Source organism: Panthera uncia, chromosome E1, assembly GCF_023721935.1.
Source record: "Panthera uncia isolate 11264 chromosome E1, Puncia_PCG_1.0, whole genome shotgun sequence".
In the NCBI taxonomy this organism is placed as follows: domain Eukaryota; kingdom Metazoa; phylum Chordata; class Mammalia; order Carnivora; family Felidae; genus Panthera; species Panthera uncia.
This window is the reverse complement of record NC_064814.1, coordinates 4,369,571-4,394,276: the sequence shown is the minus strand read 5'-3', so window position 1 is coordinate 4,394,276 and position 24,706 is coordinate 4,369,571. Positions and strand designations below refer to the sequence as shown.

General features: G+C 59.2%; 1 protein-coding gene across 3 annotated transcripts in view; it reads left to right on the top strand.

Moving 5' to 3' along the window:
* Nucleotides 1–24,706, top strand: part of SEPTIN9 (septin 9) — a 146,072-nt gene that overhangs the window by 18,896 nt on the left and 102,470 nt on the right. The window contains exon 1 of one of the 3 annotated variants that reach the window (XM_049635620.1): nucleotides 6,547–7,191. The exons of the other annotated variants lie outside the window; for them this stretch is intronic. Coding sequence (XP_049491577.1) covers nucleotides 7,170–7,191 — 22 coding nt within the window. The 5' untranslated portion in view covers nucleotides 6,547–7,169. Of the gene's footprint in view, nucleotides 1–6,546; nucleotides 7,192–24,706 lie in introns of those variants that run through there. 3 annotated transcript variants of the gene reach the window in all.

Genomic DNA, 24,706 nt, shown 5'->3' with positions numbered 1-24,706 from the left:
CCCCCCCCCCCCCCCCCCCCCCCCCCCCCCCGAAGCTTGACCTTCTGTCCCACACCCTGCCTGGTCTCCCGTGTCTGGGACCTTGGACCCCGAGTCCTCCAGAGGCCTGCTTTCGTTCAGGTTCTCCACGGGGCTGTGTGTGGGACCAGGTCGGGGACGGCCGTTTCTGGCACAAGCCACACCCAGGTCAATGCTTTGACGAGCTCACTCACTCGCTGCTCTTTTTTCTAAAAATGGAATTGGTACTGGGGCGCCTGGGGGGCTCAGTCGGTTAAGCGTCCCACTTCAGTTCAGCTCACGATCTCGCGGCTCATGAGTTCGAGCCCCGCCTCGGGCTCTGTGCTGACAGCTCAGAGCCTGGAGCCTCCTTCGGGTTCTGCCTCCCTCTCTCTCTGTTCCTCCCCCGCTCACGCCGTCTCTCTCTCAAAAATAAAGAAACATTTAAAAAAGTAAAAAAAAAAAAAAAAGAACTTGGTTGACACGTAAATGTGAAAAGTAAAATAACAGAACGGCTGTGCCCCCACCATCCGGCGTGAGTTATGGGGTATCACGGGTGCAGTCTGAACCCCTGGGGTGACCCTCCCCATGCCCACCCCTGCCAGGGTGACCACTTGTTTGAATTTAGAACCGGTCCCCGTCGGGCGTGTCTGTGGTCAACACACGTGGTCTCATGTGGTCTCTCGTGGTCTCGTGCGGTCTCTCGTGGTCTCGTGCTGAAGACCAGCGGCATCACATCGGGTGTCCGAGGGGGCGGTGGCCGTTTGCTGCTTTTTGCTTTTCCACGCGACGGGATGGCTTTGAGACCTGTCCACGCAGGGTCCACGTAGCTTTAGTTCATTTATTCTGACCGCGGGCGAGGGCTCCTCCCTGCGGGCAGGCCGAGTTGCCTGTCTACCCGTGGGCCTGCTGCCGGGGTTCCACGGAAGGTTCCTCCGTTACAGGCGCTGTTGGGAACATCCTCACGTGTCCCCGTGCCCACGTGTGTGACCCCAGGCGGATCGTCTGGGCCGTGGGGATGCCCACACTCAGACCTCCCAAGTGGCCTTCCGGTTTCTTTTCCCACACTCTGGGCCTCTAGCAGCGTCTCTGGGCAGCCGCTTCCGGGGCCGCTGTCTCGGGCCAACCTTTGCCCTGGTTCCCACAGCGCACCCGGTCAGCTCCCTCACCTTCTGCGGCCCGGCCCGCCAGCCTGCCCGACTGTCCCCGGCCGGGATCTCTCAGAGCCTTCTCTTTCTGCCCGTCGTGTGTGTTCTGGGTCCTTCTCTTGCTCCTTCAGACACCTCTGAGGTTGGTGGCCTCATCCCTTCTGTAGGAGGTTGAATCGTGTCCCCTGAGGATTCACGTTCACCCAGAACCTCAGAGAGTGACCTGACTTGGACATCGGTCTCTTCCGGGCGTCGTTGGTTGGGGATCTCGAGATGAGGTTCTGCTCCTGGTAGGGTGGCCCTAAACCCCATGGCTGGGGGTCCTTCCAAGAAGGGACATGGCACACAGGGGACGTACACGGGGGGAGAAGGCCGCGTGAAGACGTAGGCAGAGATGAAGTAAGGTGAGCACTCCGGGGGGGATGCTGGGACTGGGGCTGGAAGAGACCGGAAGGGTTTTCCCCACAGCCTCTGGAAGAAGATCAGCCCCGCCGATGCCTTCATTTTGGACTTCGGCCTCCAGAAGAAGAGAGAACGGGAGAGAACCCGTTTTTGTTATTTTAAGCCCCTGTGTTTGTGACGATTCGTTAGGGGAACCTCAAGTACCTTCCCGCTGGGCCGCTGTGGGTGGATGGGGGCTGTGTCTCTGCCCTCACGGGGGACGCCTCACAAGCGGGTGCCCCCTGGGATCTCGGGCGGGTTCCTCTGACGCTCCCTCCCCGCCCGTCTTTCTGTCCAGGCTCACGCACCCCTTCCTTGTCCCGGGCCCAGTGAGCCCTCAGCCTCACGTTCAGGACCCCTAGCTGTACGCGGGGCCCCGCCGCCATCATTGTGGGCACACGGGCAGGAGGGAGAGAGCGTGCCTCTGTGGCAGGGAGCCGGTCGAGGAAGACACTGCCAGAGCCTGGCTGACCGCGGGCAGGGCCGTGGGCTCTCAGAGGCTCCCCTCGATAGTACTTCCTTTCCCACGCACCGACACCTCGTTTCCTTTGTTCCCGTCACGTCTCAGCCTGACCGTCCACCCAGGTACTCAAGCAAGAAATCGGTGTCTCCTTAACCTCTGCACCACCCCCAACACCCTCTTGTCAACCCCCCCTCTTCCCAAATGGCCGCCTCTTGGCCTGGACCTGGTCAGGCCTCGGTGTCCCTCCTCACGGCACCCCTTCTCCACACAGAGGCTGCCCTGGTCCCGTCAGCATTCGGCGGCATTCGCTGAGACCCGGCCGTGTGCCCGGGCCTGGGCCAGAGGCTGCGTCCGTGTGATTATTCGGAACAGACCTGGTCATGATCCTCCTGCTATTAAGGAAACCTTGGTTCACTTCTCCCCACAGGCTAAACGGAACCCAAGTACGGTGGTCATGACGCTTCCCAGCCTGGCCCGGCCCCCTTTCCAGGCCCTCTCTCCCGATTCCTCCCTCCATGCTCTGGGTGCCCTGGCCATCTGGCGACCACGCTCTGGGACGGGCTGTGCACCTTCTCGTCTCTGAAGGTGTTCTCTCTCCACGGTAACTTTGACCCGGCCCGTCAGTCTCCGTTAGCCTGCTGGCCTGGGGGGTCTCGGGTTCCTCCCCACCCATAGGGCTCCATGTTCTTATGGCACATAGCTAGCAGGCTGTAAATACTGTGGACTTGAACTCGATAGGAGAAGCTTGGGACGATGGGCCAAAGAAAGAGTTTAAAATAGAAGTATCCGCCTTCTTTTGCCTTGGCTGAAAAGTAGCTTTTCTCTTTGTTTGTCTTCTGGTGAAGACATTTATGGAGAATGCGATGTCTCCGGGGAGAAGGAGGAGGAGGAGGAGGAGGAGGAGGAGGAGGAGGAGGAGGAGGAAACCCATTCAACAGTAGGCACACGTGGCTGCCATATTGAACGCGATAGATATAGAACATTTACATCATCGCAGAGCGTTCTGTTGGGCAGCGCCGGTCGGGAGAGTCCACGTGTTGGATCTTTAACTTCGTTGTTCACCCGGCGAGCGTTTACTGGGCGCTTGCCGAGCAGGCAGAATGTAGGGCTCCCAGCGGTGAATGGAAGACACCAGCTCTTTGGGGGAGTTTTCAGTGTTCTGGGCAGAAGCTCCAACCCCGGGGCCCCGGGGGCAGACTCTACCGAGAACCTGGCCTCCAAACCCCTAGGCTCCCCCTTGCACCACACGGCCAGCCGGGGCCTCCTGTAGGAGCGGAGCGCCGGCTCCGGCCGGGCTGCAGCCTGGGATGGCTGGCTGAGCGTGAGGCCCTCCCGGGCCGCTGCCCTCCCCCGTCTCATCTTGGTTCCCTTCCTCCCAAAGCAACAGGCCGGCCCAAGGGCAGAGAGTAGCCGGGTTGCATTTGCTCAGGAGCAGCCGAAAGTTGGCCGCACGATCAAAAGCGGGGAGAAGGTTCCGGAGAGGAATGCAGCCGGCCCCAGCCCGGAATCTGTGTTGCTCGGGGAGGCTGCCCGCTCTGCTGGCGGGTAAGGTAGCAGCGGGAGGGGGTCAGGATGGAACGCCTTTACTTGTAACTCAGGGAGGCAGACTCCAGTGGTTGAGTCTGGGGGTGAGCGGGAAATGAACGGAAAAGTCATTTTTTAGAGGGAGAGTTCCCTGGGAGCTCGGAGCCGATTATGGAGGCTTCGCAGGCATCCATGCTGGGGGAGGGGGGTGAGCGGGGGCGGAAAGTGTGAGCCCAGAGCCTCAGAATGTGACCTTCCTTTCTGAGTGTCTCCTCTCCCCCCACCTCCTCACAGCCCCTCCTCAGAAGGGGCGCGGGGAACAAGGCCCCGTCGGTCCTGTCAGCCCCTTCTTGATGCTGCCCGCACCATCAGAATCATCCTCCTGGCCGGGTGGCAGGCGTTCAGGGCACCCCGGGAGCGCCTCTTACTTGGGCGTCCCCTCCCCACTGGGTGCAGGGCGGTATCTTTAAAGACAGGCCTCACCCCGTACCAGGCCCCTCGCTGGTGATGGTGACATTGAAAAGAAGGTGGCTGGGAACAGGCAGGTGGCAGGTACACATCTGTGCGGGGGGGAAGGGGGGTGAAGGACGGAGGCACCATCTTGAGAACCGTCTGGAAAGAGCTGTTGTGCATTGGTGCCCACCCCAGGACGTGGGCTGGCCGGAGGGGGCTGGGCCTTGCTGGATGCTCCAGGCAGTTTCCCAAAGCTATGGCCCCCGGGGCGGGTGGGGGGGGGTTGGGGGGTCGGCCTCCCCCAGGTGGCAGGTGTCCAATCCGGGCAGTGCTGGCTTAAAGGAAGCCTGCCCCCTCACTGGCATTGCTCACCGCCTTTCGTATGCTAATGCAGCGGCAGATTCTAAGCTGGGGTGGGGGGGGGGGCATCGGGTTTTATGTAACCACAGACGAGGATAATGGAGCCATGTGGGGAACCCACTTCGGGGATGCAGGTCTGGCCTGGCCTCACCCCACCTCTGCGCCTGGCCTCTGAGCTGGCTCATGACTCACACGGGCCTCCTCGGAGCCAATCGGTGCTGCCAGGTTTTTGGTTTCAAATGATCCCCTGCTTGGGCCAGAATGCTCGGATTTTTAGGCATGGTGGTGGGGGGGGGGACGGACGGACGTCGAGCCAAACTATGCCGGGGACAAACCCCAGGTCAGCTGTGCTTAGCAGCTGCACCAACTACGGCTGTGAAATCACAGCCTGTGCGCCCGGCGCCTGCAGGAGGCGGCCTGGACGGACGAGGCCGCCGCGTGTCCTGGCCTAGCCCGAATTTCCACCAGCAGGCCTGTCTCCGGGGGGGGGGGGGGGGGCCTTCCTGGGCCTGCTTGGCCCCGGCGGGAATTGGTGCCGGAGAGTCTCGTGTGGTATTAAAGGGGGTCTTCTTCATATCTTTTCTGCAGTTTCTAAATCCAGTGCGATGAACAAAGATTACATTTATAAGCAGAAAAACCAGTAAGGAGCATTTCTTCAAAATCAGAAAAGAGGCTGAAGGAATAAACCCCAAAGCCCCCACGATTGCCACTGTTCTAACCCAAGGATTGGTAATGGTTGGTTGAATGTAATGCGTTAGAATGAAATATAATGGCCGGAAAACGTTATACGGGGATGTTGGCTCTTGGGTTTATGGTGTCTGGGGGTGTTTCCTGGGGCTGTCGTAATAAACGGCCACAGACTTGGTGGCTCACGACCACAGAAGTGAGTTCTCTCCAGGTTGTGGACCTGGACGCCTGAGAGCAAGGTTGCGGGCAGGGTTGCCAGATCCTTCTCCGGCCTCTTGCTGCCCCTGGGGGCTGCGGCCCCTCTGTTTGTGGCCGCACCCAGCCTTCAAAGCCACGGTCTGCAAATCTCTCCCGCCTCCCCCCCACCCCTGCCCCGTATGATTAGGACCCAGCCTGACTGCACTTAAACCCTTCTGCAAAGACGCTCCAAATAAGGTCCCCTTTACAAGGATCAGGTTGTGATGTGTTTGGGGGCCACTGTTCAGCCTGTCGGACCCCCCCCTTGGTTGAGACACTGCCCCCACCTTCCGTCACCATGCGGGCCGCTTTTGGGGCTTTCCTCCAGGCTCTGCTTGGGGGGTGGGGTGAGGAGGTGCTTGCCCTTGGGCGTCCCCCGCCCCCCAAGAAGACGCCCTTGCGACATAGGGGACTGCGTTTGGGGTCTTGTCCCAGGCGGGAGGGGACGGGGACCTTGACCGCGCCGTCTGGCAGGCAGGTGCGCACGGACCGCCCGTGGTAACACGCCTCACGTGGCCATGTGGGACGGGATGGCAAGCTCAGAATAATGACAATGAGTGAAGGGGCTGGGGGACCAGGGCAAACCGGAAATGGGTCGTCAATGGGGGGGCGACGCTCTTCACACCAGCCCACGTGGCCACATGGCCGTCTTTTCCAAGACAAGCGCAGAATCTGCAGATTCTCCGCAAAACTGCCCGAGCGGTGCGGCACGGGCCCCGACGCGCGTCTTCTTTCAAGAGGGTCCGGCAGACAAAACCCGTGTCTGTCTGGGGCCAAGGGCCTTGGAGGGAAAGAAGCCTAAAGGGCAGAGGGGATGCCTCCATCTGCCCAGCCCCCCAGCCCTGACTCTGACCGGGTGCCGGTGGGGCCCTGAGGTTGCCAGGTGAGCGGCCCCTCCCCGCAGCCCCGGGCCCCAGGAGAAGAGCAGGGGGCACTCGAGCCCCCAGCCAGGCCCGGAGAAGGGGCTGAGTGGGGAGTCGCGCTGAGGAGCTCACTCCCTGGGGACAGCTGGGGACGCACTGACTCATGAGTGTGTGGGACCTTCCAGGAAGTCTCTCTTGCGCCACCCCCCTCCTCGCCTGGGCGGGAGGGAGGGCCAGGCGGTCTCTGTCAGGACCCGGACATCCCGCTGGGCTCCTCGGGCAGGTGCTCCGGGGCCCTGCCTCCTCCTCCGGGGGGTGGGGGTCGAGTCTGGGGTCGGGGGTGGGCTGCGGGGGCCGCAGGCAGAGGCAGGCACGCGGGAGCGAGGCTTTGCGACCAAAGGATCTAGCATCGCGGGACGGGAAAATGAAAGACTTTGGAAGTCGCCAGGAATCTGACTGTGAGCTGGTTTCCAAGAGGCTAAGTTAAGCTTCTCCAAGTGGATATTAAAAAGGAGCAGCAGGCCTGGCGGAGGGGCTGGAGGGGGTGGAGAGAAGGCCGCCGGAAGCCGCGCGCACGCCGCACCTCTGGAGCCACCGGGCGCACAAAGCCCAGACGGCAGTCCAGTCCGGCCGGGACCCCGGGGCTGCGGGAGGCCCGCGGCCCACGTCCGGCCCCCGCCCCGCCTCCGCGCCTCTATTTCTCTGCCTCGGTCCCTTCTCCCTCCCGATTCAAAGAGACAATGCTGGTTCGGTTGGGAGCACAAACATATGATCAGCACATGGAAACGTGGTAATTTGGATGCATTCGTGATTGCAACAGATTGAAGAAATTAGACCAGACAAAGAGTGTTTTTGGAGGAGGAGGAGGAGGAGGAGGAGGAGGAGGAGGAGAAGGAGGAGGCAGAAGGAGGGAGGGCGTCGGGGGTGAGAAGGGGAGGAAGCCTCTGGAAAGGGGGACGCCAGGACTCCCGCCTGCTGCTAAATATATCCGTAGTAATGGAGAGAGACCGGATCACAGGTAGGCCGCTCGCCGCCCCTCCCCTAACTCAGAGCTGGATCGCTGCTTCGGGAAGTCAGCACCCAGGGGTCACTGGGATTCATTTCTGTGGACATATTTCTTTCCTTTTGGCTGTTCTGAGGTCGTGGGACGCGGTGTTCCCAGAGCCGAGCTTCACGAAGTCTGGCTTTTATTTCAAGCCCACTCTGCTTCCCTGATCCTTCTCCCCCTCGGTTCCCAGCGTGCCACTTCTGCGTCCCGAGACGCCGGGCGCAGGGACGGGGACGTTGGCGCCGAGCTCCCCGGCAAAGGGTGGGGGGACCCGCGGCCGGCGCTCGGCTCTGGGTCGCTAGTTGGTTGGTTCGTCCCCCGTGTGGTTTGTGTTTTTGCTGCCAGCCAAAGTCCGTCTTCAAGGCCGCCGTGGTCTCCTCCTTGAAATAGCCTTTTGGTGCCTTCCCAGGAGCTGATTGCCGGGGTGGAGCTCCCGGGGCTCAGGGCAGACATGCAGACGTGTGTGTGTGTGTGTGTGGGTGTGGGTGTGGGTGTGGGTGTGGGTGTGGGTGTGTGCACGCCCGCACACGGCTGACAGACCTGGTCCTGTTCGCTGGAAGCTTGGGGCATTAACCCAGGTGACTGGTGTCATTGGAGCCCCTACTCACCTAGGAACCCTGCAACGGGGTGGGGAGTGGCGGTCTTCCAGGGTCACTGAGGGACGCGTCAGGCCAGCAGGATGAGCAGACGTGGGCTCGGCTCAGATTCTTCAGCAGAGTCGCTGATGTCACGTCAGGGCACAGAGTGAGGGCGGACGGCTGGTCCTGGGGCAGCGGGGCCTCGCGGGTCTGGACCACTCCCCGCTCCCCTCGTGGGTCCAGCCTTTCAAAGACGGGCCGTTTTCACGGGCGGTCCCCACGGAGCGGGCACAGAGCCGTCGGGGTGGCGCGAGAACCGATCCTGGAGAGAGGGGAGGCAGCCCCACCTTGAGTCATCCGGTTAGGTGGCCCTCTGTCCGAGGTGAGGCTGCTCAGTCCCCCGGCCAGCCACGGCACGCCGTGACTGTGTCGGCGTCTGACCTCGTGACTAGCCCATCGTGGTGCTTGCGGCTTTCAGCGTGCCCCTCGAGTGTCCTGGGTACCCTGTGCAGGTCTGGGGCCTTCTAGGGCTCCAGGTGGTCCCGGTGAGGCTCAGAATGCCACCCCACAGGTGCATAGCCTGCGTGCCACTGGGTGGGTTGGGGGGCTCCCCAAGAGGCCAGAGGAAAGGGTGGCCCGTCCCGAGGCTCCTCCTCGTCTGCTGCTCCAGGGGCTGACCTGATCCTGACGTGAGGTCAGGGCTGACGGGGCAGCCACTGGGGGGAGAGCTGCCGACCGGCGTGCCCACATGTGTGCATGCGTCTGTGCGTGTGCATGTGCGTGCACGTGTACAAGGCCGGGACCACCACGGGAGGAGGGGCAGCCGTGGAGACCCGCGGAAGGCAAGGTGTGAGCTGAGTGACACGGGCCAGCTGGGGTAGACAGGTGTGGAGCCAGACTTCCCCGCGCTCCCCTGGCAGGGGCTGCAGGGCACAGGGCGCCCTGAGTGGGACCCCTGCAGGCTTGCGATGGTCCTCACTTCACCAGCCTGGCTTGCGGGGCCTCGGGGCGGGGGCGGGGGGGGGGGGGGGGGGGGGGGGGTGGGCGCCGGGTCCGGCCTTCATTTTACAGCCGGCCAAGCCACCGCCCGCATGGGTGACACCAGGGGAGCGGAGAGCAAGGGGGGAGACTCTTGGGAAGTGATAGCACTCTTGGAACCTTCCGGGCTAACCAGACCCCGGGAGCTTTTCATGAACTGAACAAAACTGCCTTTGCAAACATTCAGCTCTGCACCTCGGCGGCCGCGCGAGGCACCGCTGCCCTCATCGGGCAGGTCTGCACGGCGAGGGACGACGCGGGGACCTTCTCTCAGGGTGTGCCCGTGGAAGAATCGGTACTATCGAGGACATCCTCACAGGGCTGCGTTGTCCCTAAAATCACTTACTTTTTTCAAAGCTCGGTTAGAAACTGGTTACAGATGGGGACGAAAGTGGAGACCCTCCTGCCTTTTCCCCGATGTTGTTCCCCAGACCTGCTCAGATCTTGACCTTGGCCTCTAACGGTACCTTTAACTGGGGCCCCCTGTGCCTGCTGGGGCCTCAGTTTCCTAACCTGTCAGCTGAAAGAGTTGGGCCAGCATGGCCGGAGGCAGCGCCCCACTGCCGATGGGGCCTCTGAGTCTGTTCTGGGGGGGCCCTGAACCCTCCTTCCTTCTCGCCGGACACGTCCCCTCGTCTCGCCGTTAGGCGGTTGTGACAGCTGTCTCAGTCCACACCGGGCAGAGGCGCCTGCCCGGCCCAGCGCCCCACCCGGGCCTTCCAGACAGGGCTCCTCCGCTCATGCCCCGGGGCTGGTGGTTAAGGTGGGCCTCCGGCCGCTGCCCGGTTCTGTCCAGGAGGGGTCGCTGGGGAAGGGGAGGGGCTTGGGGCAGGTGCGGACAGCCGCGGGACCCTCACGTCTGCTCGCTGCCTGTCCCGGCCGCGCCGGGCCCCTGCCCGGTGTGTGAGTCTGGGGCCCGGGGTCCTCCTCAGTGGGGGGGGGGGGGCACCCCCGGCCCCCTCAGGGGCTGTCCGCTCCCCACCCCCACCCCGAGAAGATGCCGGAGGGCTTGTCAGCAAGGCAGGGATGAGTCACGGAGCAGTGACTGGCCGCTGAGACACAGAAGGCCGCGCCTTCCAGCCAAGGGTCGGGTTTTTTCCCTTGTTCTGGATCGGCTTTGTGGCTTTTACAAATTAAGCGGTTTTATCTCGTTCCAAGCGCTTGTATTTCAGCAGGGAGAGAATCTCCAAGAAGGGAACTTTCCACTGGGGAGCTGTTACTGAGCTCAGCTGGGCCCCGGGGAGGGTGGGAACGGGCCTCGCGGGTGACTTGCAGGCGGGTAATGTGGAAGTCCCTCTGCTCTGTCGTGGACATCGGTGTGGGGGTCGCGGGAGGGCCAGCTGCCCTGTCACGGCTGCCCCTGCCTGGGCGTCTGCCCGACGCATGGAGGTCCACGGCGCTTGCCTGGGGAGAGGGGACTGGTGGTCTGCTCTTCTCAGGGGCGTCCGCTGTCACGGGGAGTGGGGGCAGGGAGCTGGACACCCCCACCCATAGGGACGGTGCCTGCGTTCTCACCCGTCCCTGCTTGTGTCTGAGTCCCCGGGCACCTCTCACCCCTGTCCTGGACGGACACTGCGGTTCGCAAGCTGCCTGGACCTGCCTGGCCCTCTCCGGCTTGGTTTTCCTCATCTCCCAGAGGAGAGGCATGGCCGGGCGCCCTCCTGGCCCTCCTCCTCTTCTGGCTCTGAGTGGTGAGGGACTTGGTCCTCCGGGTAGTTTCTCAGGGCTGCTGAAACCAGGTGCCGCAGACTGGGTGGCTTAAAACAACAGCAGGCCACGGTCTCAAAGTTCTGGAGGCAGGAAGTACAAAGTCAAGGTGTGGGCAGGGCTGGCTCCTTCCGGATGCCCCGAGGGAGGAGCCGGTCTCCCCCCCCACCGCCCGCCACCGCCCCCGGGAAGCAGGCTGTCATCCTCGGTGATCTTCCGCTTCTAGAAGGATCACCGAGTCTCTCTGCCTGTTGTCACAGCCTTCCGTGTCGCCCCGTCTCTCCTCCTCTCTTAGGAGGACACCCATCACTGGACTGGGGGCCCCCAGGGGCCCTGTGCTAGACTCTGAGCTGGTTTATTTATTTATGTTTTTAAGGTTATTTATTTTGAGAGAGCGAGAGCGAGCGAGTGTGCACAAGCGGGAAAGGGCAGAGAGAGAGAGAGAGAGAGAGAGAGAGAGAGAGAGGGAATCCCAAGCAGTTTCGGCGATGTCAATGCGGAGCCTGATGCAGGGCTCGATCCCACAAACCATGAGATCATGACCCCACATGACCCCAGCCCAAATCAAGAGTCGGACGCTCAACCGACTGAGCCACCCAGGCGCCCCAGGACTCTGAATTCCTTTTAAAAATTGTGGCAAAAGACGCATGAGAAAGAATTGCCGTTTGGACCATGTTCAGGCATACGTTTTGGTGGCGCTAAGTATATTCATACAGTTGTGCAACCATCGGTATTAAAGCGAAACTCGGTTCCCATGAAACATCAATCTTCCCTTCTCCCCATCCCCCTACGTTCTGTGTCTGCGCGTTTGACAATTCTAGGAACTTCACGGAGGTGGGATCCTGCTCCATTTGTCCTTCTGTGCCTGGTTTAGTTCATTTAGCATTATGTCCCCAAGGTACAGCCGCACTGGGGCGGGGGGGGGGGGGTCGGAGATTCTTTCCTAGTGCGAGGCAGAATAACACTCCATTATATGGACAGACCACATTCTGTGTATTCTTGTACCTTTGGGTAGACACCAGCTTGTTTCCACCTTTTGGCTTTTGTGAGATTTCCTGCCGTGAGCCTGGCCGTGCAGATACCTGCTGGAGTCCCCGCTTTCAGACATTTGGGGCACATACCCAGAAACACGGTTGCTCGATCATATGGGAATTCTGTGTTTAATTTTTGCGGGGACCTCCACACTGCTTTCCCAGCGGCTGCACTATTTCACTCACCCACCAGCAGGGCACAAGGGTGCTGCTTCCCTACAGCCTCACCGACACATGTTATTTAAATTAATTTGTTTATGTGGACAGCGGCCGTCCTGAGGGGTGCGAAGTGGTGTCTCTCTGTGGCTCTGATGTACATTTCCCTAATGCTCGGTGACGCCAAGCACCTTCTCCTGGGCTTGTTGGTGTCTGTGTCTTTGGAGAAATGTTTCTTCAAGTCCTTTGCCGAGTCTTTTATTGTTTTGTTGTTGTTGTTGTTGTTATTGGTTGTAGGAGTTCTTTATATATACTGGATATTAGTCCCTTGTCTGATATGTGATTTGCCAATACTTTGTCTCATTCTGCGAGTTGCCTTCTCATGCCGTTGTTGGTGTTCCTCGATGCACAGAAGTTCTTCATTTTGACAAAACCCAATTTTACTGTTCTTTTCTTTTGTTGCCTGTGTTTTTGCTGTCATACTCGTTGTCACAAAACTTTTCCCCTGTGTGTTTTCCTAAGAGTTGTACAGTTTTGGCTCTGGCGTTTAGGACTTTGATCCATTAAAAAAAAAAATGTTTATTTTGAGAGAGAAAGAGGACAGAGAGAGAGAGAGAGAGAGAGAGAGCGAACGAGCATGGAAGGGGCAGAAGGAGAGGGAGAGAGAGAATCCCAAGCAGGCTCTGCACTGTCAGCACAGAGTCTGATGTGGGGCTCAATCTCATGAACCGTGAGATCATGACCTGAGCCCAAATCAAGCATCAGATGCCTAACCAACTGAGCCACCCAGGGCCCCGGCCTTTGATCCATTTTGAGTTAATTTCTGCACATGGTGTGAGGTAAGGCTCCTGATTCACTTTTTCTTTCCTCACACCCAGGCTGGCTCCTCTGGGAGGCAGGAAATGGGGAAATCCTGGGCTGGGCCAGGCCTTAAATTGCACCCCCACCCCTGCCCCAGGCCAGCCAGGGAGCCCCAACTCTGGCCCAGAACACAGCTGGACACGTGCCACGCCCAGGGCAGCCCAGGCCGGGCCCTCCTGGGCTGACGACGGAGGCCAGCCTGGGACGTTCTGGGTTCCGCTGTGTCGGCGTACCCCCTGTTCTGTCTGGTCCCCCTGCCCGGCCTGCATGTGACCCTGGCTGTCTGTGTGTCAGTGTGGGGCTCACTGTCCGTTAGCCTGTCCCCGTGCTCCTTCTCAGGAACCGTCTTCCAGCCACGCTCTTCTGCTTGCCTTCTGCCGTCCGAGCTTCTCTCTCCTGCTCTGAGTTGGTCATCTGATCGGGACAGAAACTTCTGCGCTGAGGTTGCCACTTAAACCCCTTTGCCCAAAGGCCCTCCAGCCCCAGGCACGCCTTCACCGGCCACACGAGGATTCCGCTGACAGGGGCAGTTGTGGATTCATTCAGGCTGCACATGTGACCGGGCAGCAGGCAGGGTGGGACCTGACGGAGAAACTGGGGAGATTTCCTTCTGACGAGCGGCCTGAACTTGGAGAACGGTCTTGGCCACAGCCTGAACTCTGGACAGACAGCAATGTGGATTTCAGCTCCTGGTGGAGAAGGCTTCTGTCTTTAGACCTTCGGATGCTCCTCCCCGCTCCTTTTTTTTTTTTTTTTTTTTTTTTAAATAAATGAGGAAACTCTGACTTGAGCAAAGCTGAATAAACAAAGCAACACACCCCTAGGAAATTAGCAAAGAGGCACCAGCTCTGAAACTTTGCTATAAAAAACTGCGCGCTTTGGGGCTGGGTGGATCTGTGGGAGAGGACGGGTGTGACGGGCCCGCAGGGCTCGGGTGGCAGGGACCCGCACGCCCAGCCCAGGGCATCATTTCTCCCCGCCTTCCTCCCCCCTCCCCTAACCGGTGTCAGCTATCTGTGTTGCTTCTCCTGCTTTGACTTCACCTCCTGTCATTCCGTCGCCGGGATCCTGTGCGCAGGACCATTACGCTCAGCTCGTTCCAACGCACTTTTTGATATTTATTCACGTCCTGCGGTGGGCAGGCGCTTGCCTAGGTTCTTGGCCGCTGGCGACGCACCAGGGGGATACGGCCCTTGCTTCCTTGGGGCTCCGTCGGAACTAGATGTCAAGCAGTTAGCCAATAAGCACATCGATGTGTGAGTTGGGATGAGGGCTGGAAGAAGCCTAGGACAGGTGATGCGATCATCACCAGGTACGCATGGCCGTGTGTGTCGGGGAATCAGCGGACGTCCTCCCCGAGGAGGTGACATGGAGCTGAAATTTGTATGATGGGGGTGGGGGGGGGGAACCCGACCAGGCTAGCCTTCAAAGGAAGAGCTTCCAGGCAGAGAAGCACAGCAAATGCAAAGGCCCTGAGGTCGGGTCGTCATGAAGGTGCGCGTGGCCAAAGTGTCATCGGAAGAGGGAGCGGCCGGGGGGGGGGGGGGTGGTGCTGGGGAGACATGCTGGGTGCCCCGTGGAGGGAGCCACAGGCTCTGAATGCCCGGCGGCTGCTAGGAGTCACCTGTGGTGGGCAGGGAAGGGAAGCGGGGAGGCCCGGAGGGGAGGAGGGCACCGAGGCTGCTCTTTGCAGCGGGAGAAGCCAGGCCTCTGATTGCTGGGCAGACCGGGCCGTTGAAGAGGCGGAGGATGCACTTACCTGGGGCCCAGAGGGCACCCCTGATGGGGTAGCCTCAAGAGGACATGCGGCGTGGGGGAAGCGTCTCGTTCTTCGTGTCCCACAAGGCCCCGGGTCTCCGGGCAGAGGGGGCGGGAGCTCTGGTGCGACCCCACGTGCCTGCCGGGGACTGATCCCGCCTCCTGCTGGTGTGGACAGACCTGCTGCTTCTCCAGCTGCTGTGTTTCTGCTCCCGTGGCGGGGCTGGGGGGGGGGAGACAAAGATTCAAGACGCCATCTCCTGGGACAGCGGGCAGTGGGGGCCTGTGCACCCCGGCCCACACAGGGGACGTTCAGGTCAAGCCTTGCTCGCTGCTCAGTGTGTCCCTTGGCCATCCGCAGGATCACCGGTGGGGGCAGCACAGGTGTGAGTGTGGAGCGCAGAAGGCTCACCCGGGGCCCAAGACCCCGCCTTCCCGTCGCTTCGCTTCGGGCCCGGGCCCCGCTCTGGCCCTGCTTCCGGTGCCGTTCACGCGGGCGGCCGGCCGTGTGCATTTGCCCCCCACTGTCCGCCCTTGCCAAGTGCCCTCTCCAGGTGGCATTTCGCTTCAAGGATGCAGGGCTCTCGGCCCTGGCACTGCTGACAGGTCACGGGGCATTGTTATCTGATAGTAACCACAGAACGACGGCTTTGGAAGGGCTGACTTCGTCACGCTTCCAAGCCCCAGGATCTTCAGTGTGTGCCCATCCCGATGACGCCATGTCCAGGGCGGAGGGGTGGGGCCGGGGGGGGACGGTGGGCCGGGGGCTTACGAGCCACCCAGAGAGGGTGGGCTTGGGCCGTGCCTCTGTGATGTGTGTTTAAGGGTAGGGGACATACACCGGGAGCGCCTGCCCCAGCTTGCACCTCTCTGGCGAGGAGTGGTTGGGGGGCCTGGGTTCTGGAAACATGCATCGTCCATGCATCAGTGTCACCCCCCTTCCCCCCCCCCGCCACCGACCCCCGCCGCCATTGCTGCAGTGATGCGACCCCTGGGGAGCCTGGGGAAGGAGGAGGCCGTGAACCCCAGAAGGGAGAGGGATTGGGCTGCAGAAGGCCTTTCCTCCAGCAGGTGGCGCTGCAGGCCCTGGAGAGCCAGCCCCTGCCGGGCTCCCATGCTGCCCCCCGTGTTACTTCCACTTCCCGTGGCTGCTGGCTGGGGTGCGTGCGGGAAGCGGCGGGTGGAGAGAGCAGGAAACGCCCAAGGATGGGAAGATACCCCTCCGGCAGCGCGGCAGGAGAGAGGGCTCCCTCCTCAACTGGCTTTGACCTCCTGCTTGCCCTCTCCTTCTTTTCCCCTAGTTTCGGTTGATATGTCTCTGCCTCTTTTAAGTCTTTCCATCTTCTCCCTGTGAAAAATTTCCAACGCACAGGAGGGATTGAAGAGTTCGAGCGCCAACACCCGTATGCCCGCCACCGAGATGCTGCACGTTTTGCCCTGTTGGCTTCGACACCTGTCTGTCCCTCCCTCTGCCGACAGTCCCCGTGACTTGGGGGATCCACTTCAGATTAAGTTGCGGATATCCATACACATCGCCCTGCAAACACTTCGGCTTGCATTTCAGCAGCGAGAGGCCAGCGTTCGTTTACGGCTCTTTTTCTTTCTTGGCGGTAAAATTGATGTGCCGTGAAACGCCCAGATCTCGGGGCGTGCGCTTGCCCTGTGTATCCTAACTCCTGTCAGAATTGAGAACATCACCATCGGCGCTCCCGGCCAGTCAGCCTCTGCCTCCACAGGCCTAGGGGCAACCAAAATTCTGGGTCTTTCCTCACACTACAGGTTAGTTTTGCCGGTTTGCGTGTCTTCTAGCTGTCTCCGTGTTTCTGCGAACACCGGTGGTTTGTCCCATGATGACTGAGTGGTGTTCATTTCATGGTTCCGGTGTAAGGCGCTTACGAATAAAGCTTTGAGCGTTCTTTTTTTTTTTTTTTTGAAAAATTAAAAAAATTTTTTTTTAAATTATTTTTCCGTTCCACGTGGGGCTTGAACTCACGGCCCCGAGATCAAGAGTCGTATGCTTTGCCAACTGAGCCAGCCGGCATCCCTGCTATGAGCATTCTTGTACGCGGTGTGTGTGTGTGTGTGTGTGTGTGTGTGTGTGCGCACATGCTTCCATTTCTCTTATGTGACTACCAAGAGGTAGAATTGTTGGGCCAGAGGATAGGTAGGTACGCGTGTATTTAGTTTTGTAAGAAACTGCCAGATCTTTTCCCCAAGTGGCTGTGCCATTTTGCTTACCCACCAGCCATGCAGGAGAGTTCTGGTCGCTCCGTGTCCTCGCCGACAGTTGGTGCTGTCACTGCTGGTTCCGTTCTCCTGGTGGGTGTCTCATGGTATCTCATAATGGCTTCAACTCGCATTTGCCTGGTGACTAATGCCGTTAAGCGCATTTTCCTGTGCTCAACTACTTTTCCTTTGGGAAGGGTCTTTTCAGACCTGCTGCCCACTTTAAAAGTGGGTTGCTTGGCTTTTATTCTTTCTGGATGCCGGTCTTTGGTCAGCTGCGTGGATTGTAAATATTCCCCCCCCCCCCACCCCTGCTCTGTGGCTTGCCTGTTCGTTTTCTTAATGATATCTTTTGAGGAGCAGAAGTTTAAATTTTAATTTTGATGAGATCTACCTTAATAAATTTCTTTCCGTGTGGTTACCTCTTCCTGTGTTCTTTATAAGAAAGCTTTGCCTGCTCCCACGTGGCAAAGATATTTTCCGTGTTTTCTTCTAGAAGCTTTATAGTTATAGCTTTTATGTTAGGTTTAGAAATCATCTTGAATTAGGTTTTGCTTATGGTATGTGATGGACAGCACCGAGGTTCGTTATGTTGGATTTTGCTTGCTGGTTTTTTTTTTCTGTAGCACTATTTGTTGAAAGGACATTCTTTTTTTAAATTTCTTTTTAATGTTTATTTATTTTTAAAAATCTTAAAAAAAATTTTTTTTTTAATGTTTATTTACTCTTGAGACAGAGACAGAGCATGAGCAGGGGGAAGGGCAGAGAGAGAGAGGGAGACACAGAATCCCAAGCAGGCTCCAAGCTCCGAGCTGTCAGGACAGAGCCCGACGCAGGGGCTTGAACTCACCGACTGTGAGATCATGACCTGAGCTGAAGTCGGACGCCTTTCCGACCGAGCCACCCAGGCGCCCTGATGTTTATTTATTTTTGAGAGAGAGAGAGTGTGAGTGGGGGAGAGGCAGGGAGAGAGGGACACACAGAATCTCAAGCAGGTTCCAGGCTCTGAGCCATCAGCACAGAGCCCGATGCAGGGCTCGAACTCACAGACCGTGAGATCATGACCCGAGCCAAAGTCGGACGCTTAACTGACTGAGCCACTCAGGTGCCCTGGTGTTATCTCTTTCTTTCTTTCTTTTTTTTTTTTTTTAATTTTTTTTTAACGTTTATTTATTTTTGAGACAGAGAGAGACAGAGCATGAATGGGAGGGGCAGAGAGAGAGGGAGACACAGAATCTGAAACAGGCTCCAGGCCCCGAGCTGTCAGCACAGAGCCCGACGTGGGGCTCGAACTCACGGACCGTGAGATCGTGACCTGAGCCGAAGTCAGACGCTTAACCGACCGAGCCACCCAGGCGCCCCCCCTTTGTTACCATTTTAATGTCTGTAGGATCTTAGGGATAACCCTTCTTTCCTAATATCTTTCCTAATTTATGCTCTCCGTCTCTGTCGTCAGTCTGCCTATGAGTTTATTGATCCGTAGATCTTTTTAAAGAACGAACTTTTGCCTTATTTTTTTTTCTTTCTCTTTTCTATTTCCTTTATTTCTGTCCTTATCTTCATTGCTTCCTCCCTTCTACTTACTTTGGTGTATTCGTCAGGGCCCAGGCAGGAAACAGAAAACCACACCACACCAGTAATTTGAACAGCAAAATGTAATACAAAGAATCATCAACAGGCAAAAGCTGACTAACGACGAAGAGGGTAAAAAAAGATTCTGAGGAACATAGAGCCGCCCGTAGAGAAGGAGCTGCTTTAGGGGGAAACACAGAGGGAAGCCTGTGACATTGGGTTTGGCAACAGTTGCTCGGAAGCGACACCAAAAGCACAGGCCACCGAAGAAAAAAGTAGATAAATTGTGTTGCACCAAAATAAAAAACTTGTGTGTGTTAAGGGAAGCCCTCTTCAGAGTGCAAAGGCAATCCCCAGATTTTGGAGAGAGTCGCAAACCATCTATCCATAAGGGATTACTATTTAGAATATATAAAGAACTCCTACGATGCAACAGCAAAGAACCCAAACAACCCAACGAAGAAACTGACAGAGGACTGGACGTTTTTCCCAGATAGACATTTCCCCAGAGAAGACAGACCAGATGCCTGGGGGTGGGGGTGGGGGCTCAGTCCGTCCGCGTCTGACTCTGGGTTTCGGCTAGGTCGTGATCTCGCGGTTCGTGCGTCCGAGCCCTGCATCAGGCTCTGTGCTGGCAGCGCGGAGCCTGCTTGGGATTCTCTCTCTCCTCTCTCTCTGCCCCTCCCCTGCTCTCTCTGTCTCTGAAGATGAATAAATAAACTTCAAAAGAAGAAGAAGAAGACGCAGGGATGCCGACAAGCCCGGGAAAAGACGCTCAGCATCACTAATCGTTGGAACGATGCAAATCCAAACCGCAGTGAGATACCACCTCATCCTCAGGAGGATGGTGACCCTCCAGACGGCAGAGACGAGCGCACGTGGGGGACGATGTGGAGACACCAGAGCCCTCGGGCACCGTCGGCGGGAAGGCAAGGCGGTGCAGCCGCTGTGAAAAGCAGTATGGAGGTTCCTCAAGACGTTGAACACAGAATTCTGACGCGAATCCGGCAAACCCGCTTCGGGTCGTGTGCCCCGAAGGACCGCCAGCAGGGTCTGGGGCAGATGTGCGTACACGTTCATAGAAGGCGGTGGTTGCTGGGGGCTGGGGTTAGCGTTTGAGGGGTACGGGGTTTCAGTTTGAGAAGACGGAAAGTTCCAGAGATGGCTGATGTTGATGGCTGCACGGCCGGGTGGATGTACTTAAGGCCACCGAAACGGGTGCCTAGATTTGTGAAAACGGTGACTTCTGTGAGAGCCACGGCTGTTTCACTGCACGCGCGAAAGGAAGGACTGAGCCTCTGGGGCTGCGGGAAGGTACCTGGGAAGGAATGAAGAACTGGGGGCACCGGCCCTGCCTGCCTCACTTGGTCTGGGGTCCAGGCCTTGCCGGAGAGCGTGTGGCAGCCTCCGAAACCCCGGGGCCTCCTGGCGGCAAAACGCTCTTCCCAGAGGGTGTCGACTGGCTGGCAGAGAAACTTCTGGAGGGTGTGGGCAGGCTGGAGCTGGCCCACGAGAAGTTTTCCGGGGGGGCTGGCGCACAGGAAGGGGCCTCTGGGTGCCAGAGGAAGCCTGCGAAGAGGGAGCACCGTGCCGCTCAGGCGCACGGGGGCCAGGAAGGGAAGCCTCCCCCTCCTCTCCCCTCCAGCGTCGTGTGTGTGTCCGCGTGCGTGCAGAGGAAATGATTCACACCCAAGTGCAAAGGTGGGGGTCAGAGCAGGCAGCCCAAGGGTTCGAGGAGCCCGGAGGAGGAAACGGGGGCGGGGGTGGGGACAGGAGATGCTGCGGATCCTGGAGAGCCGCCTTCCGCACCCCTAGGAGGCCTGGGGGGGAGGTTTCTGCGAGCCCGGGACGAGCCTCGGGCACGTTTCTGAAGTTCAGTCTTGCTCCATGAAGCCCGGGATCCTTTGACATGAAAGGAAGGAAAAGGACTTCCCCTTGGGGGTGTGTGTGCAAGTGTGTGTGTGTGTGTGTGTGTGTGTGTGTGTGTGTGCGCGTGCGCGCGTGCATGTGTGTGCGCGCGCATGTGAACACAGCTCTCATTTCCCGTTTTTCTATCTTCCTGACCCCCATGCTGCGCATGGAGGGGCGTGTGCACATGCATTTGCACAAACACACACACGCACACACACACACACACACACACACACACAGAGTAAGGGGCCAGCAGTCCTACAGACTGTACCTAGGCCTGGCAGGAAACCGGACTCTGGGAAACTTCAGGCCCCACCTTTGGCACAAAACTGTGCTTTTTGTTGTGTGCGTTCAAGGGAACAGAAGGTGGGGGTGGGGGCGGGACAGTTGACGTGCAGGAGGGCCAAGTTTGCCCCAAGTGCCCAGTGCAACTGAGGGCCCGTTTTGGCGGCTTGTGTCCCGAGCTTGGGGAGACGGGGGTACGGGAGACACATCTGTGCCCGGGGAGGCTCGCACGTCGGGTCGGCCCTTCTGGCGCTCCGGGCCAGGATCGCGGGGTTAGCACAGGAAGGAGCCTTGGCCAGCATCCCGCCCAGTGGCTCCCCAAAGTGGTGAGTGCAGGCGGCTGATTCAGTTGTCTGGGCAACGTGTGAAAATACAGGGTCCGGGCCTCCCCTCTGAACCCCTAGGTCAGATGAGGTGCTGAGTGTGAGGGGGGAAAGGGGGCCCCACGGCGGGTGGCCTGTGACCGTGGGGCGTGGGAAGATCTGCAGATACTCCCAGACCGAAGCTCCGGGCGACCAGCCGTGCGGCCTTGCCGATGAGACAAAATAGCGGATGCAGCCTCTGGCTGCTCTCGGGTGGGGACGTTGGCCAGCGGGCCATCCTCACTCAGGTCCTGGACGGGTCTCGAGGCCGTCGTGACAAGTGGCCGCGAAGCGGGGGTTCAAACAGCGGACACGTATTCACTCGCGGTTCCAGAGGCCAGAAGTCCAGAGTCAGAGTCGGTTTCTTCTGGAGGCCGGGAGAGAGAGGCGTCCCCGTCGTCTCCCTGTTTCTGGTGGCTGCTGCTGGCCTTCCTGGGCTTGTAGTCACCTTGTCGTGGTCCTGCCTCCTGCTGCACGTGGCTGTCTCCCCCGAGCGCCTCTGTCCACAGCGCCGCTCCTTTCTCTTACAAAGACACCTGTTCGTTACTGGATTTAGGGCCCACCCTGATCCAGGACGCCCCCATCTTAATTCGATCACTTCTGCAAAGACGCAGTTTACAGATAAGGTCGCTTTCACGGTCCTGGGCGTTAGGGCTTCGACAAACCTTTTTGGGGTCTCAGTTCAAGCTACAACAGGCCCTTATCTGCAGACGGGCCTCTCCAGGGCTCAGCCGTGAAGGAGGTTGTGGGTGGACGAGTGAGAGCCCCAGGGTGGGGGTGGGGGGGGACCTGCGTAGCCAGGGCTTGGAGCAAAGTCAGGGCAGGGGAGGGGAGGGGGCTGCGGGGTTCTCTGGACAGGAGGCACCGAAAGAGAAGAGCTCTCGGGACACCTGCCTGGCTCAGTCAGAAGCGTGCGCGACTTGATCTCCGGACGGTGGGTCCGGGCCCCACGTTGGGTATAGAGATTACTTGGAAAAAGGAAAGAGAGCTGCCGTCACTGTGTCCGAATAGTTGTGTGTGTGTGTGGGGGGTGTCACAGAGAAGGACGAAAGGACTTAGTCTGAGTTCCTCCCCAATGCACAGCTGGTATCAGAAGTACAGCTTCACTCGTTACATAAAGAGGCGCTTTGCCCACAACCTGGATTATCTGACCGTGGAGCAGGCCAGTTCGCCAAGTAGTGAGTTCCCCATGCCTAGAAGTATTCAAGCAGCGACCGTGTAACGACTGTTCAGGAAACCTGGAGAGAGGACCTCTGAGGTCAAGACCAGGGGTCTGTTATTTTTACGAGGACTCGAATTTCAAAATGTAATGATGTTGGGAACATGCCTAAGAGGGGGGCCCCTCCGCTCAGGCCCTCCACATTCTGCTCTGTCTTTGGGGCTGGGGACCGGGCTGGGCTCGATCCTACAGCGCTTCCCCCCACCCCGCCCCGGCATCTGTCTTTGGCTGTCTCTGGTTCCTACGGAAACAGGGCCTCCGCCCCGTGGCCCACCTGCCTGAGCCCAGACGTCGTCATGAAGCAGACAGTCACACGTGTGCGTGGACACATGCCTGTGTGTTGCACGTGGGGGTCCCTGGTGCCGGGCCCCAGCATCTGCTGCTCTCCCGGTTCTCAGGCAGCATTCGAGAACGCCGGCTCTGCTGCTTGCCATGTGCCAAGCTCTGTTTTAAGCACGTAGTAACACGTGTCGTGTTTTGAAAAAGTTTTTTTTTTTTTTTTTTTACTTATTTAGCAAACCTATAACGCTTGTTTTTGTGCCAGGCACTGTTCCAAGCACTTTACCCGTATTAACGCATCTCCTTTTTTAAAAAGTTTTTTAACGTTTATTTATTTTTGAGACAGAGAAATAGAGACAGACACGGAATCCGAAGCGGGCTCCAGGCTCTGAGCTGTCAGCACAGAGCCCGACATCGGGGCTCGAACTCACGCGCTGTGAGATCACGACCTGAGCCAAAGTCGGACACTTAACCTACTGAGCCCCCCAGGCGCCCATGAATTCCAATGTATTAACACATTTTCATTTCATGGTGATCCTTCAAAGAAGGTAATGTTCTCCCCATTTTATAGATGAAGAAACTGAGGCACAGAGGGGTACAGGGACTCGCCCAAGACCTGCCTCTCTCCCTTACGCACACTCACACCCATTCAGCCACGCTCTCACGCAGTTGCTCTGGGGTGGCTATTCATTCCCCTCTGACATGACGCGGGTCTCTTGAACGGCCAGGGCCCTGGTCAGGGTCTGGGTCTCACCTTGGCCTTGTTCTGCTGTGGACATCGAGGGGCATTCCTGTGGCCTCACCCCTGTGGTCTGGCCCATCTCCCAGGAGCTGGATGTCCCCCATGGCCCTGGCCCAGCCGGGAGGGAGGGCTGAACGACTCATTCCTCCCTGGAGGTCGAGGTCAGGTTCAGACCCCCTCCGGCAAGCCCCTCCTACCACCGCTCTGCTGGCTGCTCGTGGGCCCAGGCTCCCGGCAGCTGTCAGGGAAGGAAATGACACTTGAGCCTCCGGGAAGCTTTGGGAGAAGCAGGTGTGGGACGTGCGCCTCCTGCCGCCATTTCCCTGCCCCTGAGGACGGGCGTGGGTGAATGACCACTCGAACATTGCCCCGGGGAGTACACAGGCATGATGCCAGCTTGTCACCCATCTGTCAGCGGGGATCTGGTCTAGTCCTCCGGGCTGGCCACCCACCCGACCCGGGCCGGTGCTGGATGCCCACAGACATTGTCGGGTCATCTCGCCGGGACCCGGCGTTTCACAAGGAGGCTGAGGCTCAGAGATGTTGAGAAACTGGTCCAGACCCCACCTGCTAATAGCTTAGCTGAGCCGGGATTTCTCATGCGAGCCGCGAGACTCGAAAAGCCCAACCTCTTCCTATAACGTCAGGCCCAGGAAAGGATCAGGATGTTTTTCCATGAGCTGATCTGTCAGGTGCTCTGTGCTGCCTGGCTCGTTGTAGCTGCTCAATAAAATGCTGAACCGACGGGCGGGTGCTCCCCCGTTGAGCCGCAGGACTGAGAGCTAAGGGCTTTGACCCAAATGCCTGCCTCTAATCCTTTGCCCAGCGTCTGCCTCTGGGGTATGTGACCTTGAAAACAGGGACCCTCCCGTCGTGCCTCGGGCGGCGTCTCGGAGTGGCGTTAGGAGAGCAGCTGGGGATTACCCGCGCCCTGTGGCTGGCGGGCTGGGCACCAGATTCCTGGCACGGATGTGTGGGTGACTGTCAGCCACCTGTGTGCGAAGAGCTGCGCGTGTAGGGCTTGTGCAAACGCCCCGCCCCCGCCCCCCGGCACAAGCCCCCTGGGCGGCTGCCAAGATTCTGCTCTGGAACCTTGGCCAACGGGGCGGGGGGGGGGGGGGGGGTCCCCCTGCCGGGGAGGGCGTTCCTACACCGGGACGCGATGCCACGCACGCAGGGGCTCCAGCGTGGGTGGCCAGGACGGAGGTGCCCGGGAAGCCTCACCCGGCACAGCCGGGTAGCATCCTGGCCCCATTCACGCCTGGTGAACGCCCGTCGTGCGCCACACGGCGCCTCCCGAGCATCACAGGGGCCGCGCACCAGGCCCGGCCTCCGGTCTGGGCTCCCTGGCCTCTGGAACCTTCTGCGAGGACTCGGAGCCAGAGCCCCTGCTGCCCTCGATTGCGATGAGGTCCATGAGGATGGGCGTGGGGGCGGGCCGCGTTCACGTGCCAGCTTCTCCACTGACACCTGGGCCTGGGCAGGCTCCCGCCTTCCTCGCACCTCTGCCGTCCGTGGAGAGATTGGGGGACGGAGAGGCCCCCTCGTGGCAGTTTCTCGAGGATTAAAGGGGGTGATGGCGTAGGTGGTAATTAACAGTAATCGTAAGTGTGATAAGTGTAACGGGGTGCAGGCACCCGGCCCTCCCTCAGGAAGCAGCTCCTCCCCCTTCTGGTTTTCTCTGTCCCTCCTTCCCCTCCCTCCCCCTCCCCCTCCCCCGCCCCTCCCCTCCCTCCTCCTTCTGTTCTTTCTTCTCTCCC